At 37.1% G+C, this 18,986-nt stretch overlaps 1 protein-coding gene and 4 non-coding genes across 5 annotated transcripts; 4 read left to right on the forward strand and 1 right to left on the reverse strand.

Moving 5' to 3' along the window:
• Positions 1-530: 530 nt before the first annotated feature.
• slc12a3 (solute carrier family 12 member 3) lies at positions 531-17,496 on the reverse strand. Its single transcript, XM_055155272.1, has 27 exons — positions 17,221-17,496; positions 16,284-16,418; positions 15,864-15,939; positions 15,669-15,764; positions 15,202-15,341; positions 14,457-14,567; positions 14,082-14,193; positions 13,878-14,008; positions 13,722-13,806; positions 13,017-13,177; positions 11,811-11,918; positions 11,618-11,741; positions 10,758-10,859; positions 10,513-10,668; positions 9,830-9,929; positions 9,579-9,687; positions 9,165-9,167; positions 7,761-7,898; positions 6,802-6,908; positions 6,634-6,716; positions 6,483-6,560; positions 5,767-5,865; positions 5,252-5,363; positions 4,727-4,813; positions 988-1,126; positions 845-912; positions 531-672 (listed from the first exon to the last, which is right to left on the reverse strand). Exons 1-27 carry the CDS (start codon positions 17,494-17,496, stop codon positions 531-533), a joined length of 3,078 nt encoding a protein of 1,025 aa, XP_055011247.1.
• trnap-agg (transfer RNA proline (anticodon AGG)) lies at positions 1,707-1,778 on the forward strand. The gene has a single exon. It is a non-coding gene; the product is annotated as a tRNA-Pro (tRNA).
• Positions 2,017-2,088, forward strand: trnap-ugg (transfer RNA proline (anticodon UGG)). The gene has a single exon. It is a non-coding gene; the product is annotated as a tRNA-Pro (tRNA).
• trnap-agg (transfer RNA proline (anticodon AGG)) lies at positions 2,900-2,971 on the forward strand. The gene has a single exon. It is a non-coding gene; the product is annotated as a tRNA-Pro (tRNA).
• trnap-agg (transfer RNA proline (anticodon AGG)) lies at positions 4,537-4,608 on the forward strand. Its single transcript has one exon. It is a non-coding gene; the product is annotated as a tRNA-Pro (tRNA).
• Positions 17,497-18,986: the final 1,490 nt, after the last annotated feature.

Genomic DNA, 18,986 nt, shown 5'->3' on the forward strand with positions numbered 1-18,986 from the left:
ATTGTTCCAGATTGAAGCACACAGATTAACCAGGTTAAATACAACATTTCGAGAAAAATAAATATTGTAAGCTAATTCATGACATTTCGTTTTATTACTTTCTTTTCTCTGAAAGGTCAATGTCCAAGGTTCAGCAAAACACCTGTCATTATTTCTATCTCAACTGTGATGCTAGGCAATGAACAGTGAATAAATTGTTTATTCTTTATTTGTAGATAGATCTGCAGACCCTGGACAGGTGCACACACACTAAAATCACACAACACACTACAATTGCAATCCTATAACTACTAATCCTTGTTAACATTAGCTCAATAAAATACAATTAAGTGCCACCATTTCAAATACATTATGGCTTCCTACAAATCCCTGCAGTAGCTTTCTTATTTTCTTTTTTATTAATCTCTTATATAATTCCATACTTATATATACAAGTCATTCAGGCTATACACAAACTATTATACTTAATTTTTTTCACATTTCCTACTGAATCATAAATAATAACATAACTGAAGGATAACAAAGGGCACTTATTGGCAGTAGAAAGTCAGAACATTCTCTTGGTTTCCTCTGACCAACAGGACGGGAGGTCGAAGATCACGCGAAATAAAGTCCAGCCAGGCCATATACAGAGAACTTGGACACCCTCCTTTCCTTCCCACGGGCATAGTGCTGCAAGGTTCAATTATTACATAAGTTTTAGTCAGATAACAGCCACCCTTATATTTACACAGTTGCACTTTTCACATAGCTGGCCTGTTGGTGTGGTGAAGATAAAATACTTTCTAACTGTTTTTGAACAAAATCAATACATTTAGCCAACTTTTTTTTTTTTGGTACTTACACCAGGATTAGCGCAGCCTCTCTAGAATAGTCGAGTAAAATCTCATTCAGTCGGATCTGACGTAGAGTCTGAATAAGACACAATAATAATTTGAGCTGGGAACAAAATGTAGTTAAATTGAATGCTTGTGTTGGATCTTTCACCTTGGCTTTGTTCCTCTCCCAGTCTTGCTCAGTGATCATCCAGGGCCCATCGCAGACTTTCGTTGGTGTACAGCCCAAGTCTTGTTTGGGGCTCTGGTCCTTTCGATATGGAGCCACCATATTCTCAAATAGTTGTACACTAAAATTAAGAGATCAGTGACACTTTTTAGCACTTTTGTTTTATCGAAGGTGAGTGCCTTATCCAGTGTTTCCCAACCAGGGGTATGAGGACCTGGGGGGTACGCAAGCATTTAACCAGGGTACACTTAGGATTTTGTACACCTTTGAGAAGGATTTGGAGCATTTTGGACATCATTATTATTAAAACCTATAAAATATAATAGAAAATATAATAGTAATAATTGACAAATATTACAACAGTAAACTGATTTATTTGTAGTACCAGAGTTAGGGACTCAAGGTGGTGACTATGACACATAAACGTGACAGAGAAGCGCAGCACATTACTAAACGTGAATTTCCCTCTGGATCAATAAAGTACCTCTCTCTCACTAATAGAAATTGATTAGTAGAAGTGCCCAGAGTGATCTCTTTTTTTCAACACACGCAGGTATTGTGCTGCATTACTACTGATGAATCATGGGGGCGCTATTTGACCATTGGGAATTCTGCCACATCATCAGGGTATTCCCCAAGCTCCAGACAGGATGGGACATGGTGACAGGGGCGGAGATTAGAGTTGTGGTTCATGGGAATGTGGCTCGTTGGTCTAGGGGTATGATTCTCGCTTAGGGTGCGAGAGGTCCCGGGTTCAAATCCCGGACGAGCCCTTTCTACCTTGCACAAATAAAATAATTGATTGTTTAAATTTCACAGTTCAATTAAAAAACTACTTGTTTGATCCTTGTTACATACTGCTATAAAGCTTCTTACCCTCTTTACTGGCCACCAGTCACCCACACAGCCAAAGTGCCTTGCCCAAGGACAAGCTGAGAGCAAATGTTGACATACTCACTTTGAGGCACGGCTCATGCTTAAACAACTGAGTCATTGGTAGGTTTAACAGGTGGCTCGTTGGTCTAGGGGTATGATTCTCGCTTTGGGTGCGAGAGGTCCCGGGTTCAAATCCCGGACGAGCCCTTAATTTATAAATTGTCTTGCCAAATACGGAAGTTCAGAATCTGTAATTGGTTTCACCTTATAATAGGTCTGTAAAAGCAAATCACGTACAATATACAGTAGCACAAACATGAAACAATGGTGTTCAACAGGTAGGTAGGACATGCTGAAATTGGGCTTTCTAACTAATCAGAGTAACTGGTTAATTGTGGTTATTATACAGTTACAGACATAATCAACAGTTTTTTCTTTTTTCAAACTTTAATGGGAAATTTTTGTGCATTGATGTTTTATGAGTTCAAACAGTGTTATCAGTGGACAGAAGCATTCTCTTTGTAAAATACAAAGCTTAAAATAGCTTAGAATATAGATCTTTCCTTCCATCTGTATGTTCAATTTCAATTTGTATTTAAATGTGCATATATTTTTTTGCATAACTAAGTAGCCTTAAACAGAGTACAATAATTAATTTCATGTGAAAGACTCAAATTGATCTGTAACCAGAGCCAGCCCCACTAGAATCTGTGTCATTTTGGAGTTAGATATGAAGTTTTAATGGTTTTGTATTTACCATGGACTATATACAAACATACATTTCTCACCCACACAGACCTTCACAGCTATGTGAAGGTCTGTGTGGGTCCCTCTGAGAAATGTTAAAACATATTTAACTTGTTTTTGTTTGTATTACTTTAACTCTAATTCATGCAATGCTTGGTTTCTCCTGAGTCATAGGGGGGCGCTGTTTGACCAGTACAAATCCTGCCACATCACAACATCTGGATGAGACAGGGGTGGAGATTTCAGGTCTGTGTTTTTGTTTGAAAATTGTGGCTCGTTGGTCTAGGGGTATGATTCTCGCTTAGGGTGCGAGAGGTCCCGGGTTCAAATCCCGGACGAGCCCTTTTTCCACATCAAAAAGGCCCAATTTACATTACAATATTGTTTAATTAACTCGGACAGAAAAATTTACCCAAATTTTGCTCATAGGTCCTGTAAGTATGTACAATGTGAACCAAAGACATGGACAAAAATACTCTTTTCATATGCATTTTGTTGAATTGCAACTTTCATATCATAGAAAAAACTGAAGCTTTGTGTTCCAGAGTAAGTCGCAACAGAAGATGGTTTAGACATGCCCAAGATAAAGATGTAGTGAATGTAATTAATACTCAAAACAAATGCACACCAGAGCACGGCTTCTTAAATCCATGTTTTTGTTTGTAGATCACTGATCAAAGAAAAGACAAATTGCATGTAAGTGTGATGAGAGAAAAAGTATAGAGGTGTGAATGCATACTGGGGGCTGCTGTATTATTTTTTTCTTATTTTGAGAGAGTAAACTTGGTTAAGTAATACAACTGGCATATTCACTGTTTTGAGTGTATTTGCAAGCAGTGGTTTAGCAAAGAACAATTGTCAAGAAAATTGTGATGTAAACCACATAATTAATGTGATGTGTCACTATATCATGGGATCATAACGTGATACTATTGTATTGTGAGTCAGATACTGAAGTTCCCATATTGGTCTATTTTATGATCTCTGTATACCTGGTGCTGTGTTTTGTTTCATTCACACATGTTTGTGTGTTACAAACCCTGTGTATTTAGGTTGAGTTCTGAAAAACACTGAAAATACTCCACCTTGTGCTGCACGTTGTGAACTGCTTCATGACAAGGTGGAACAGAGCATTTTGAGCTTTGGAGATGTAGACTAATAATAAAAGGTTACTCAAACATGTATGAATGAAACAAAACACAACTCCAGGTATTTTTTTTGTAATAAAGGACCTTTAATTTGAGGGGGACCCTGTGCTTCCCAGCTTTGTTTTAGCATGTCATGAGTGAGTTTAGTGAGGGACAGGATTGCTCCTCTGCCTAGGCTGCATCTCTCTCTCTCTCTTCAAAGTCTGGAGCCCTTCTATCACAACTATTTGCATTCATTTAGAAGAGCAAAAAGCATATGATTTCTGCTTTCAAATACAACAGGTTACAATTGTGGCAGGTGTTGAGCACAACTGATGTGATTTGAGACCAAAAACTGAGACATATGAACGTAATAATGAGGTTAGATTGATTACTCATACGCTGAGCATGAAGCTTAAGTGGAAACAGTCACATCAAATACTGGCCTTTACAAAACATAAATGTTGTGATTAGATCTGGGTTATTTTGCATTACTTCAACAAAATATATACTTGGGCCAGCCTATATGTTTATATATTTTATATTTTTTTAAAACATAAATGTTTACTGTTTGTATTGCCACAGTCTTTGTCTGTTTTAAAAATGGACCATGAGCCCGAAATAAAGATGAACTGAACTGAACTATACTGTAGCTGCTGCGTTCTCCTGGACCATCGGGTGGCACTGTTTGACAAGTATAAATGCTGCCACATCAGCAACTCCAGACCCCTTACAGGACAGAGGTGGAGATTTCAAGTCTGTGTTTGAGCTTAAATGATGTGGCTCGTTGGTCTAGGGGTATGATTCTCGCTTAGGGTGCGAGAGGTCCCGGGTTCAAATCCCGGACGAGCCCTCTTTTTATCTTAAAAGTTGACAGAAAGTGCACCATTAAAATATATAGATAACTCAGCAACAATTTCATGTATTTTAACATTCATTTGAGGGTGCAGGGTGCTTTGTTAGAGTCTTACTTGTGAGGTTGGGGATTGTCGTAGACATCAGTGAGGACTTCAACATCATGGAAGCCAAGACGAAATTTCTTGATCAATGCCAAAACCCTGAAAAAGATAGTTTCAATGTATAAAGGTTTAGGGATCTGTCACTTGCTTGTTTCTATGGATATGTCATTTAGCTGCCTGGAATGTTCCAGAGTATCACATTAAAAAGATGTACTTTACGTTCATTCAGTTACAGGTTGTTTCACAGCTCAAAAATAACTAAAAAAAACAGGCTTTCTGACTGTGAGAGTGGTTCCCTCTCCTCAGATCTGACTTATAAGTTGGTCTGGTTTGGTTTCCATGAAGATAGAAAGGGTTAATGTCATACATATCATACTGAAACTTTCCAGACAAAACAATGGCATCTCCACTGAGAAAAGCATTTGATGGGCCCTCCACCAGAAAAGTTACACAATGCAACTTTAAGGATGCTTGTGACGAATTAGTAATTAATGATTTGGTTTAAACAATGTCCCGTATATGATAAAAAGTTCTTACTCTTGTTTCTGTTCTTCTTTCTTGTCTGGACGTCCACTAACAAAGACTCGGACCTTACACCTGGACCAGCGGTTCCTACGGGTCAGCAGGTACGGCAGCAGGAGGATAAGGCCTGTAATAATTCATGAACAGAACAATAAAAGCCTTAATACCAAGTGGTTAATATGGATGTCACAATATCACATTTTTGAGTCATGATTACTGTGTGGAAAAATATTGTGATTTTATGATTATCCACGATTATTGACAAAAAACAAAGAAAAAAACAAAACAAAGAAAAAGCATACTGACATTTTTGTCTGTATTTAGCCATTACTGTACAAAAGTAATATTATCTTATCTAGCATTGTTTTATAAATAATAGTAATAGCTGAATAACTGCCAACTAGTATACCAATTTCCACTTAGTTAGCAGTAATACTTAGTTAGTAATTTTAGTAATACTAAGATTGTATATTCATACTGTAGCAGGTTGAGAGATAATATGAGACTAGATACAAATAACAGAAACAAACCTCCATCATCACACAGCCAGTACACGTCTATAGTCTTCTTTTCTTGTTTTTTCCGGAACACTGTCGTCGTCTGAGGTTCGGGTGAGCTTGTGATAGTGGCTAAAACACATTTATTAGATCATATTTCATTATTTTATCATTAAATTCATATGCAGTGGTGGAATGTAACAAAGTAAAAGTAGTAAAGAACTGTACTTAAGTATACATTTTAGGCATCTGTACTTTACTTGACTGCATTTTAAAGTAGATATTTTTATGTTTACTTCACTACATTTGAGAGCAGGCATTTGTACTTTCTACTCCATTATATTTCTGAACTGGACTGAAAAGTAAAAGTTTTTTTTTATTGCCTCAGACCTGCTGAAAAGGCTGAGGGTTTAACACATTTTTAACACATTTGTATTTTGAGCAAACAAAATTAAACAAATAAAAACAGGTAGAAAAATATTGATTCAGTTGTTTCTACTGAACCAAATTCAACACAGATCTTTAACAAAATCACTACATGTGAAGCATTATAAGACCTCAAAATCTGCACAAAATACTTTTACTTTTTAGTACATTTTTACACAAGTACTTTAATGCTTTTACTTAAGTAGATTTTTTCATATGATGGTACTGGGGTATTTTTTGCTCCTGTATTTGTATTTTTACTAAAGTAACAACACTGAGTACTTCCTCCTCTACTGTCCATATGCAAATAATAATATACATACTAATAGTGCTGGGCTGAAGGTGTGCTCTGGATAATGTGCTGCAGACACTCTCTGGCCCTTCATCAAAGGCAGGATTAACTAAAGAAAAACAACAAATGTATTACTATAGATTTCTGAAAGTAAAGAGAGAGAGAGAGAGAGAAAATGCTACCGTGAGACTGAGGTGGGTGAGAGACGTCCAGTCCTTCCTTCATCCTCAGCATGCACACTCCATACTGCAGTTCAAATGCGTCACTGAAACACAAATATACAAATATACTCATTGTTCATATATGAGAATGACTTTCAATAATATGAGGGACTTTCTTCCTCTACTCACTGCAGAATGCCAATGTATTCATGGAGAGCCTGAGGAGAGTCACTGCACCAGGACTTCTTAAATCCTAACAGCAAAACATTAGGCTTGATGCGGCCCAATCCTGCCCCCTAGAGTGAGGAAAACATTTGCATAGCTCAGTTCAAATTTCACTTTTTTGCCATTTGTAGTTTAAAATCACATTGAGAACATGAACAAAAAGTGAAAATTAAACAATGTACATATCAAGTTACATAACACTATAATTTTTGAGTGTGAAAATGTTTTTAACACGCTGAGAAGATAAAAATGGGTAAAATAAAAGTTAGAGATAGGGGTTTTCTGCTTTTAAATGATGCAGCTGTTTATTTACATACTGAATTTGTGATATATGTTGCAAAGTGTAACACGCATTACTGATTCTCAATGGGGAAATACACATTTGTACATTTTAGTCATAGTAGTTGATCCTTTTTACTTTGACTTCACTACATTTGAGAGCAGGTATGTGTACTTTCTACTACATGTTTAAATAGTACTCAGAAGTAAAGTATTTTTTATTAGTAGTGTAGTAGTTTGAGTAGTTTGTAGTTATGTAGTTAGTTATGTAGTTTGAGACCTGCTGAAAAGGCAAAGGGTTTATTTTTAACACATTCATAATTTCAGAAAACAAAAAATATGACAACAAATAAAACAGAATAAAAAGATTGATTCCATTGTTTCTGATGGGCAAAATTCAACACACATATTTTATCAAAATAACTACATTTAAAAATTTAAACATGAGCAAAATATTTTATGCACATTTTTAAACAGGTAACTTTTACTTAAGTAGAATTTTTCATATGGCACTTTTATATTGTTTAACTCTGATATCTGTACGTTTACTTAACTAAAAAAATTGAGTACTTATTCCTCTATAGCTGATTGCTAAGAACATTGTACATTGTATAGTATTTGTATATACTAATTGTGACTCAGACCTGCATTAGCACGTTGACCCCTGTGCGCAGATCAGAGGACACCACTCCTCTGTAGAAGGACTTGACCTTTCGTTCATTCAGCCATGACACATGTTTCTCACCGTTTTCCTTCTGCACCACAGAGGCACTGGGGCCAGACTGCAAAACACATCACCACAGGAGATTTAAGCCGATACTACTACCGTCCTCTTGATTTTAAAGGTCCTATATCACTCAAATTGAGTCTTGTGAGCTTTAAGACATGTTGTAATGTTGTTATATCATAAAAAGCATACCTGGAGTTGTGTTTTGTTTCATTCACATGTTTGAGTAACCCATTATTATTAGTCTGTCTACATCTCCAAAGTGTTAAGTTAACAACTAGCTTTTACCTTTGTAGCTGCAATACCTTTGTAAATGCTTACCTCGCCCTATTTAAAAGGGCTAATTAGTAGTGTTGCAGAGTGTGGAGGTACTGACTTTTGACCGTGTCTTAAATGGAATGTATGGCAAATAAAGAGCATTTAAAGGAGTATTTGGACTTCTTGATCAGGAATATGTGTCAGAAAAACTATTCACACTTTGCCTAACCACAGTGGCTCAGATAGAGGACCTTGGGCCACAATATTAAGTCAAAAGACACCTCACAGAATAGTTTGTTTGAAGGAAGGACACACAGGAGTTTGGACTGGAACAAAGCAGTGGAGCCTGGCCTTGATCGACTTGTTCAACATACTACAAACGGTGGGTTAAATTCAATAGACAATGGCTACTACAGTACTACAAAAAGTTTAAAATCTTCTCTCACTGCTGCTCGCATACAAGCTGAAGCAAACACTGCTGCACTATTGGTCAGAAAGGCTGCTCTAGAGCAGAAACATGCTTTTGAAGGGCAGTTGGCCATTATAAGAAGAAAGAAAGAACAGCTTCAGCTTGAAATGCAGATACTGGAAGTCAAGGCTAACCTAGTCCTAATGAAGTCCACTAGAGGGGGCCGTAAAACTGTTTCAAACAAAGCAAAAGTAAAATCAAAGGAAGAGAATGTGTTACATGATCAAAATGTTGTTGCCTCATTACCACCTCAGGCTAACATGAAAGCCTGTGCTGATGAAGACACAGGGGCTGGTGTGGACAACTACCTCTTCATACACACAGAGACTATTCCATTGACCTCTGAACACACACATGTACCATGTTATGGACTGGAACAAACTGTTATGAACCTTAAAGATGAAGAAGACACCTCCAAACTGACCTCACAGGGAGGCAAAGGGCCAAACACTGTGGAGGACCCACTGTTATACACTGTAGGGGGTGTATCCTCCATATACACCTCCTACGACTGTGACAGTGTGGTTCACTTTGGATGGTTACCTCGCCCTATTTAAGAGGGCTAATTAGTAGTGTTGCAGAGTGTGGAGGTACTGTCTTTTGACCATATCTTAAATGGAATGTATTGGAAATAAAGAGCATTTAATGGAGTATTTGGACCTCTTGATCAGGAACACGCATCAGGAAAACTATTCACACTATTCACAATAGCTCAGATAGAAGATCTTGGGCCATAACAACCTTCAGTCCAGTAAAGAATTCCAGGACGGAAATTATCCAAATGATTCTAGTGAAGGTGTATGGAGTTTAAAAACACAGTGGAGCACATCTTGTATTACATGACATCACAAGGTAGAGCAGAGCAGTTTGAAAGAAGAACTCAGCCTAAGCATGAAGGGTTTGTGTAAATGAAACAAAACATAACTCCAGGTATGTTTGTGATGAGGAAACAAGATTAAAACAGATATTAAAAATAGTGTAATATGGGCTCTTTAAATCATGACTTACCATAACATCCGCACACATCATTAGACTGAGGCCTTTAGTGAAACAGCTGACAAGGTCAACAAGGGCCGGGCGACTGCTGGGAGGTCCGGTCAACACCAGACACTGAGGCCTGAAAGGACAGCACAATCTTATTATTTTATTACAATATTATTATCATAGTATTGTGATGAAAAGAAACAGAAACAAAATCTCAGTTTTTATCTGTTGGTATAATATATCAATATTTCTAATATACTATGTAAAAAACTGACCTGTAATTTTTCACATGGTCTTCTACCTGGTTGAGGCCCACACACTGGTTGAGAGCCAAATTGTAAGAACTGGCCTGTACCGAAGAGCCCCAGTTCACAGCTACATAGAAAAGAATGTTATGTTCATAATTTAATTTAAGATTAAACATTAAATTATGAATCTCTGTCTTATTTAAGAGCCCACATTATGTTATTTTTATCTACTGTATGTTATAATGTTGTTTCCTCATCACAAACAAACCCGTTGTGTCTCGTTTCAGTCACATACTTAACACACAAATCCTGCATATTTAGGTTTAGTTGTTCTCTCAAACAGAGAACACTCTGTTCCACTTTGTGATATCATGTGGTAATACAGGAAGTGCTCCACTGTGTTTTTAAACTCCGTCCAACTTCACTAGAATCATTTGGATCATTTGTGCCCTAAAATTGCCAATCTCTACTGAACTAAAGGTAAAATGTCACTGTTAACCTGAATTTTGAGTTTTGGGGATTTAGTCAGACTAATAAACCAGGATTATTCAAACATGTGTGAATGGAACAAGACAAAACTCCAGGTATGTTTTTGATGAGGTAAGACCATTATAACATGGCTTAAGTGTTCACAAGAATCAATTTTGTGTAATATGGGACCTTTAAGAAAGACAAGGAGGTAGACGAGAAGACAAAATGCCCAGACATACCAGGTTTCTTGTAGAGCGTGTATCCCAGAAGAACAAAGACTACTCCAAAGGCGATGAGAGCTGCCCACCAGGTGAGCAAGAACATAATGGCCACACAACAAACTGCCCCGAGCAAAGACAGCCACTTACTATAGAACCTGAACGAAGGGCGCCATCCTGCCACACACAAGCCCATCAGTGTTCATATCACAAACTGTATATAACTCATTATATTACCTTCAGTGGATGTAATAAATAAATTCTACCTGGTGAGTTGGTGATTGAAGCATGGAAACAGCTGAAGTTGATGAGTGTGTAGGAGCAAAGAAAAAAGTTGGAGATGATGGGGGCAATGGTGTTCAACTCAGCTATAGGACAGAATGTATTTGTCTGGTTAGCAAAACATTAAAACATTAGTTTACTTGCACTAGTTACTAATTATTATATTATATTATAATGCAACAATGTGTAATATATTTTTACTGCACTGTTTTTGATGATCATTTAAGTATTCTTTTAAACTTTTATGTAACCAGTGTATGAAAATAACACAGTAAAAATAGTAAAGCACTGTACTTAAGTATCAAGTATCTGCACTTTATTTAAGTATATTTTGGTTACTTTTACTTCAGTGCATTTGATAGCAGGTATCTACTTTATACTCCACTACATTTTTGAACACTAAAGTAAAAGTATATTGTTTTTTTTAAGTATTTTTTATTATTGTGTGAGACCTGCTGAAAAGCCAGAGGGGTTTATTTTTAACACATTCATAATTTAAGAAAACAAAAAATAAAAAATAAAAACAGCTAGAAATAAACAACTGATTCAGTTTTTTCTGTTGAAGAAAATTCAGTACAAGTCTTTATCAAAATCAGTAACTCAGAAGCCTTATACCTTAAAATAGTCACAAATTTTTTTTAATATATTTTTTTAAGTTTTTAAATTTAAATGGGTACTGTAATACTTTTACTTAAGTAGATGTTTTCATGTGATACTTTTACTTTAGTATTTATTATTTGAATATTTTTTTGCTCCAGAATCTGTATTTTTACTGAAGTCACAGAATTGAGTACTTCTTCTACCACTGAATATACCATAGAAATGCAATTCTCTGTTGTCTTACCAATAAGAATGAAGCAGGAAGCGATGATGTATGTCAGCAGATAACCCCGGAGTGGTTCATCATTTTTGCCGTAACCCTTGCCGAAAAAGCCAATGAAAGGATAGAGCTTGTCCTTACATAAACACTGAAGGAAAATAATATTGATTAAACCAGACTATTCTATATATAGGAAATCTTCTGCTGTGTGACTGACCTGGAAAACTTTGGGAGCAGACACTAGACAGGCCAAAGCAGAGGACAATGTGGCTCCAAAAATACCAGCAGTAATGAGAGGTGCAAAGGCTGAGACCAGGCTCATTGTCTGGAACCAATAACATGGATCTATGTTATACTATATCGCAAACCTCATAGTATAAATGTATAAGTAATTTTAAAGGCCAAATTGAGTTTTCTGTCTATTTCTACTCTCCAGACCTGGCTGCATCTATAGGTGTCATTAGTTCTGTCCTCAGCCAATCATAAATCATTTTAGAGGCAAAAAACACACACACACACACAAACTGCCCCGGGCATCTTATTGACTTGGGCAATTTATTTTAGGAGGTTCACGGAAAACCTTGAAAAATGACTTATGCCATGAATAGGAATGCACAGATACTGATACTGATACTGGTATTGAATGTCGGTGCTGATACTGAAAAATTAGCTGGATCGAATTTCGGCTGCCAAATATTGGTTCAGTCAATTTGCAGGTTGGACGTATGAACTGATGTAATAAAACATTAACTGGTCATAGTTGGCTCAGAAAGTCTCTGAATGTTTGAACGTGTAGTTGAAGTTGTTCTGTAGTTAGCTGGAAGATAAATAACAGCTATGTACCATATTTGGATCAGTTTTGTCTTATTTTATTTTAGTTGTAAAGGAAATAAATCATGTTTTTAGTTTCTGCTCTGGTATTGGAAATAAAAAAGCTGGACTGGTGCATCCCAGGCTATGAGGCTAATGATATATATGTTTGATAAAAAAAAATAAAACCTGCAAGCTTAAAGGTGCACTATGTAACTTTTTGGTTGGGGCTAAGACGACTGATTATTTCTGTGAAGATGTCATTACTCTGCCTGAAATGTTCCACAGTATGACATTAAACAGCTCTACTTTACATTTATTCAATTACAGTTGATTTTATGGCTCAAAAATATCTAGAAAAACAGGTATTCTGACTGTGAATGGATTGCTTCTCCACCGATCTGACCTGTAGCTTGGTCTGGTTTGGTCTTCATAAAGATAGAAAGATTTAATACCATACTGTGAAACATTCCAGACAAAGCAATAACATCTCCACGAAGAAAAGCATTTGCCAAACCCTCCACCAGAAAAGTTACACAATGCACCTTTAACAACACTACATTTATATAAACCAACACTATTCCTTCAATGCATTTGTGGTGTGTGTTTTCACCTGGTAGTAGTTAATAAGGCCAAATGTGCACGTGCCATTCTGCGTGCACTCAGAGAAGTCCCAGCCGTACTGACAGGCTGTGCCCACACAAGACTCCGGGTTTGAGGAGTTTACCAACGTGTCATTCAATACACCTGAAGCATCGCGCACTACACAAGCACCTAAGACAAGACAATTAAGTTAGTCTATTTTCTTGCCAATTTTAATACGTTACAGAAGTCATATATTCAAAATGTAAAGGTCCCATATTATGCAATTTTCTGATCTATGCTATTATGTCCCTCATCACAAACATACCAGGAGTTGTGTTTTGTTTCACTCACATGTTTAACACCGACCCTCCTTTTCTTAAACAGAAAACACTCTCTTCCACCTTGTCATATCATGTGATAATACAGGTGTTTTTAAACTACACATGTCTTCACTATAATCATTTTAATCATCAAGTTCAGCTCTGGAGTTGACAACCTCTGCTGAACAATATGTAAAAATAGCTGTTGACTTGAAAACTACTGCTTCATGACATCACAAGGTGGAGCAGAACATGTTCAGGCTTGGATATGTAGACAAACTAATAAAGCAGGATTACCCAAACGTGTGAATGAAAAAAACCCCCACAAATACAGGTATGTTTTTGATGACGTAACAACATTCTAACATGGCAGTAGGCTTGGATGTACTTTCTTTTCAGTAAGTAATACTTACCAATGGTGGCAGATATGATGAGGTATGAAAAGGTGGTAAAGAAAATAGCCAAAAGTGTCCCCTTAGGGATGGCCACTGTTGGATTCTAGCAGGACATATTTCTTATTAATTTCAGGAGGAAAAACATTGTCAGCAGATACAGAAACGCTGTCAAACCTTGAGATCTCCCGAAATGTTCGCTCCTGCCAAAATGCCAGTGGCTGAAGGGAAGAAAATCGAGAACATGCCAAAGAAATTACCCTCTTTTCCTCGCCAGCCAGGCACAAAGTTTTGAGCAAAGATGTCAGCTGTTACAAACAAGAAAGATCATTTTATTCATCTGAAAAATATGATGGAGTTTGTTTGTTGGATTAGCTCTACCTCTGTAGCTGAAGAAACCCTTGGATTGCTTCTCCACACTTGCGGGCATGATAGTGCCAACAATGTAACTGGCAAAGGAAACCATGATAACGAAAAAGAACACAACCTGGGCCTGGAAACAAAGGTGTATTGTTATTCTGAAATAGAATCAGATTGACTTTATTACAAAACGATCTATCTAAACTGCTTATACAGTCAGTGCACTGGGATCGCAATTATGTCTGTTGAAAAGCTCTCATAGTTAATGACTAACTATAAAGATTAAGTGCATACAATCCAGGCAGAACAATGACAAATCCACAGAAACACACAGATGATGGACGCCCAACCAAAAAGTTACATAGTACAGCTTGAAACAGGAAAGTGGATGCCTACCTTTGATTCCCACGACATACCAGCCAAAGAGATGCCCAAAAGGCAGGTGACAGTGATTATGCCAATGATCCGAATGTCATTTGTTTTATCCACCATGACAGCTCCATGCTCCTACAGAAACATGTCATCTCATCATCATCTCAATATTTATTGTGGGTACATTTTTGTTATTTTAGTTGTAGGATTTAAGCAGTGGCTAATTATTCATTCATTATTTATTTGTTGCAGCCCATGCTTTTTAAATTTAAAATGGTTTACTGGGATTATCCTGCTTTATTTTAATCTTAATCAGTGGCACAAAATTATTTCAAAATATTTGTCTGTAGCAATATATTCTGCTTCAAAATTTGGCTTTATTATATTATATTTTATTCTACAACTATAATGTATAGTTGTAGAATAACATTAAACAACATGCCATTGACACAATAACCCTGGAGAATAATTATCCCCAAAAATTCCAAATGTATAATATGGTTAAAACCACAAACTGTAATAAATAAATAGAATAATGAAACACTAGTTAATTGGTATCTATAATGAGACATCCAAGTTATTTATTCATCCTTCTTCAGCTCAAATCTAACTGTAGAACAAAAAAAATAACAAAACGTTCTCAGCTAGTACCAACTAACTAAATATAAATATTGATCACAAAAATAATGGTTCCAATTATCATGTATTATACTATAAGTCGATATAGTAATTATCCTGATGAGCCTATAGCTATGCAAACTTTGCTTACCCTCATGAGGTCAGTGACAGTCTCAGCAAACCCCACAGTGTGCATGGCAACAGCTACTGCATTGGCAAAGGCAAAGATGAGACCAATGGACCCTCCCAGCTCTGGACCCAAACTGCGACTAATCAGGAAATATGTCCCGCCTGTGAACAGTAGTGGCTTTTAGAATGATAAAAAACATAAGACAGCTGCCAGAGCGATGATTTACCATAAAAAACTAAATAAATAGGTGATGATTTAGTCATTAAAGGGCCTATGTTTTGTTGTTTTCTGATCAATGTTATAATGTTGTTTCCTCATCAAAAAAAAAAACGAGTTATGTTTTGTTTTATTCACACATGTTTGAGCAACCCAGGTATGCTTTTGATGAAGTAACAACATTTTAATACGGCTTCAAGCTCGCGATTTTGTGTAATATATATCCTTTAACGAATATATCTCTTTATAAATTGCACAAGGGTCATGCAAACCTCCTTTTACTTTTCCATTGGTTGCGATGGCTGAAGTGGAGAGGCCCGTGATTCCTGTGATTGTAGAGGACAGCAGAATGATCACCCAGGTTAGCCCTAGTGAGCGATACACAAAGAGACATAGAGATTATTTCACATCATAGCCATCTACTGGACACAAGTTACCAATAATCATTCATTATCTTCTGGACATACCGATACCAGCTTGAGCAGTAATCCAAGGAAGACGGAGGTATAGGATCACACCCCAGATGTTTAACATGCATCGAATCTGCAATCAGAAAATATAGTTTTATATTATACTGTAAAAAAGGTTCCATATTACACAAAATGTATTCTAGTGAGCTATAAGACATGTTGTAATGTTGTTACCTCATCAAAAACATACCCAGAGTTGTGTTTTGTTTCATCCACAGACAAGTGTAATAGAATGTAATGTAAGAATGATAGCACTAAAGCAACAATCAGAGCTAGTATTGTAATTAGACATTTAATTTGTGAGAAATCAATTGGAACACTTTTGCATTTAGCTGAAGCTGATATTAACCAATTACTATAAATGTAAAACATAAGTTACGGTGGTAGGATTTTTGCATGTGTAAAATTGACACTCACCAAGACCCCCTGAACCCATCCAAAGCGAGTGGGCTCAGCAGGTGGCTCCTTCTGCTCATCTTCGTCATCTTCATCAGTGGTTTCCCCAGAGTGTCCCACAGGACTCTCCTCGTACACCGGTGGTTTGAAGTCCTCCTACAACACAGCGCATGTAAAACAATTAAACTATTCTATAATGCTGCAATCATAACACCAGTATAGACTTTGCTGAACTCTTAATTAGTCTTTTAAATAACAACACATAATGTAAGAGTGTGTTTACAATTGTCCTGGTTTGAGATCACTTCTGTAGATTTGTTTTGGCCCAGGTCTAGTTCTGGTTCAGTTCTGGTCTGGTTCAGGTTTTGTTCCGTGTTTAGTCCCAATTTTGATGTGATAATTGTGTAAGTGTGACCGCATCCCAGACTATTTTTACATAATATCATAATATCTAGGCTAATTTACAGATAGAAACAATATACAACTAAAATTGCATTATGTTCCTTTGCTTGTGTCCATGGAGATGATACTGCTTTGCCTGAAATATTCCACAGTATGGCATTAAACTTAACTATCGGGCATTTGTTCAACTACAGGTATTGCTATTGGCCAAAAACATGCAGTTATCAGAGAGTGGGGTCACCTCTCTCCAGATCTGACTTGTAACTTGGCCTGTTGGTGTCACCTGCTTGTCTTCATGGAGATATATCGGTTTAATGCCTGTGGAACATTTAGAGATAGGAGACACTCCACCAGAAAAGTTACATCGTACACCTTTAATATGTCTTACTTTGAGAGACTACTGTAAATAATGTTTCTTTTTTTTCTTCTCTAACTGAACCAAAATCCATCTATGAACTAGAACAAAATCGACTGCTCCTGAGCTAGTCACGTGTTGTAAGAGACATTTTTTTTTTTTTAGCTTAACAGTCCTCTCTGGTTTAGGGGTCTTCCTCACCTGGGGGTTTGCATAGAGCTGGTACAGTGAGGGCCTGGACTTTCTGCGTCGGCCCCAGACCTCAGTGTTGGCGTAAAAGTCGTAGTGTGGGGGCGCGTCCAGGGTCTCGTATCCGGTTATCGAGCTGTCGGCGCGGCTGGACGCCACGCTGCATCGGTCACCAAAATACCCATAGTACTCCGACTCCCCCGACGAAGAGGCCGCCTTCCCATTAGACACCACCGAGGGTCTGAATGCATTGAGACGGACACCTTCATTCACCACTGGTAACTCCATTTACAAGTGGAAAATCAAAATAGTGATAATTTTGCGCGCGTGGTGTCAGCGCTAAATGTGTGTTGTGATTCATGACGGGCAAGGCAAGCAGCTTTATATTTGACCTCAAAAAGCAGGAACAGCCTAAAGGGATGTAATAGGCTGCTTCAGTGAACACCCAGTGGTCAATTACAGGAACTATTAATCTCTACATCTCCAGGTCATTGCGGGGAGCATGGGGTCGGTTTCTACTGCGGCCAGAGGAGCTATTACTCCAGTGTTAATTATAGGTCAGGACATGTATCAAAGAGAACTCTGGTAACTACAAAACTTTAATGGGTTCTTTTTTTAGAATTTGTTTCTTGGACAAAGACACTAAACATGAGGTGTGCATGGTTAATAAAGATTATATTTGTCAATGAATAATCTGCTCTGAGGGCGCAGTTGGCCAATGATGGAACATGTTGTAAACAGCATTATTAGACAAAAATTCGGCTGGAACATGACCTTGGCAACACAAAGTACTTGTATCAGAAGGTCAGTATAATGAGGGAGGGGAAAAATATAGCCTAAACAGTGGAGGAAATAAGTGTTTGATCTCTTACTGATATTGTAAATTTGTATACTGACAAAGAAATGAACAGTCTATCATTTTAATGGTATAGGTTTATTTTAACATTGAGAGATAGAATGTCAAAAACAAAATGCAGAAAATAACTTTAAAGTGATTTGCATTTCATTGAGTGAAATAAGTATTTGAACCCTCTAGCCAAAAAGATTTGGTACGTTGACCAAATTTGCACACATATCAGAAGAAATTTTGGCCCACTCTTCTTTAAAGATTATTTCTAAATCATTAAGGTTTTGTGGGTTTTGCTTGTCAACTCAGCTTCAGCTCCTTCCATAGATTTTCTTTCTGGATAAGGTCTAGAGACTGGCTGGGCCACTCCATGACCTAAATGTGCTTCTTCTTGAACTACTCCTTCGTTGCCTAAGCTGTATGTTTTGGGTCACTGTTGTGTTGGAAGACCCATCCACAACCCATTTCCAGTTTCCTGGCAGAGGGAAGGAAGTTGTCACTCAGGATTTTAACAGTACAGGGCTCCTTTCATCCTCCTGTTGACGTGATAAAGTTGTCCTGTGCACTGTAAATAATTACCAGGATTTCACAATATTCAACTGTAAAATATAGTAAATTGCCGTATTGTCACTTTACAGTATTTAACTTTAATGGTCACAGTATGAGACTGTAATTTCGAAGTTTACGATAAAAACAGTGCCATCACAGTAAATATTTTTATTGTTTTAATTATTACCAGGATTTCACAGTATTTTATTGTATTATTTCACCGCAAAATACTGTATTAACGGCTGTTTCCATTACAGCGAAATTCGCTTCGCTCTCATTGACTGAAATTTCACCTGATAGGGCGAAGGCAGGGGCGAATTCACTATTACTATTTGTAGATCACCATCTGTGTATTTGTGAATATTAATGAGACCAAATTAAT

This window comes from Boleophthalmus pectinirostris, unplaced genomic scaffold (genome assembly GCF_026225935.1).
Source record: "Boleophthalmus pectinirostris isolate CB_2022bp ecotype Guang Dong unplaced genomic scaffold, ASM2622593v1 HiC_scaffold_2, whole genome shotgun sequence".
Lineage (NCBI taxonomy): Eukaryota > Metazoa > Chordata > Actinopteri > Gobiiformes > Gobiidae > Boleophthalmus > Boleophthalmus pectinirostris.

What these genes read in the sequence shown, in the direction of transcription:
- slc12a3 (XM_055155272.1), bottom strand. Translation starts at nt 17,496, where the DNA reads ATGGAGTTACCAGTGGTGAATGAAGGTGTCCGTCTCAATGCATTCAGA. An exon ending in TTCAATCACCAACTCACCAG is followed by an intron (nt 10,669 to 10,757) that starts GTAGAATTTATT and finishes TGTGTGTGGCAG; the next exon opens with GATGGCGCCCTTCGTTCAGG. An exon ending in CTGGCTGTGTGATGATGGAG is followed by an intron (nt 5,364 to 5,766) that starts GTTTGTTTCTGT and finishes GAATTATTACAG; the next exon opens with GCCTTATCCTCCTGCTGCCG.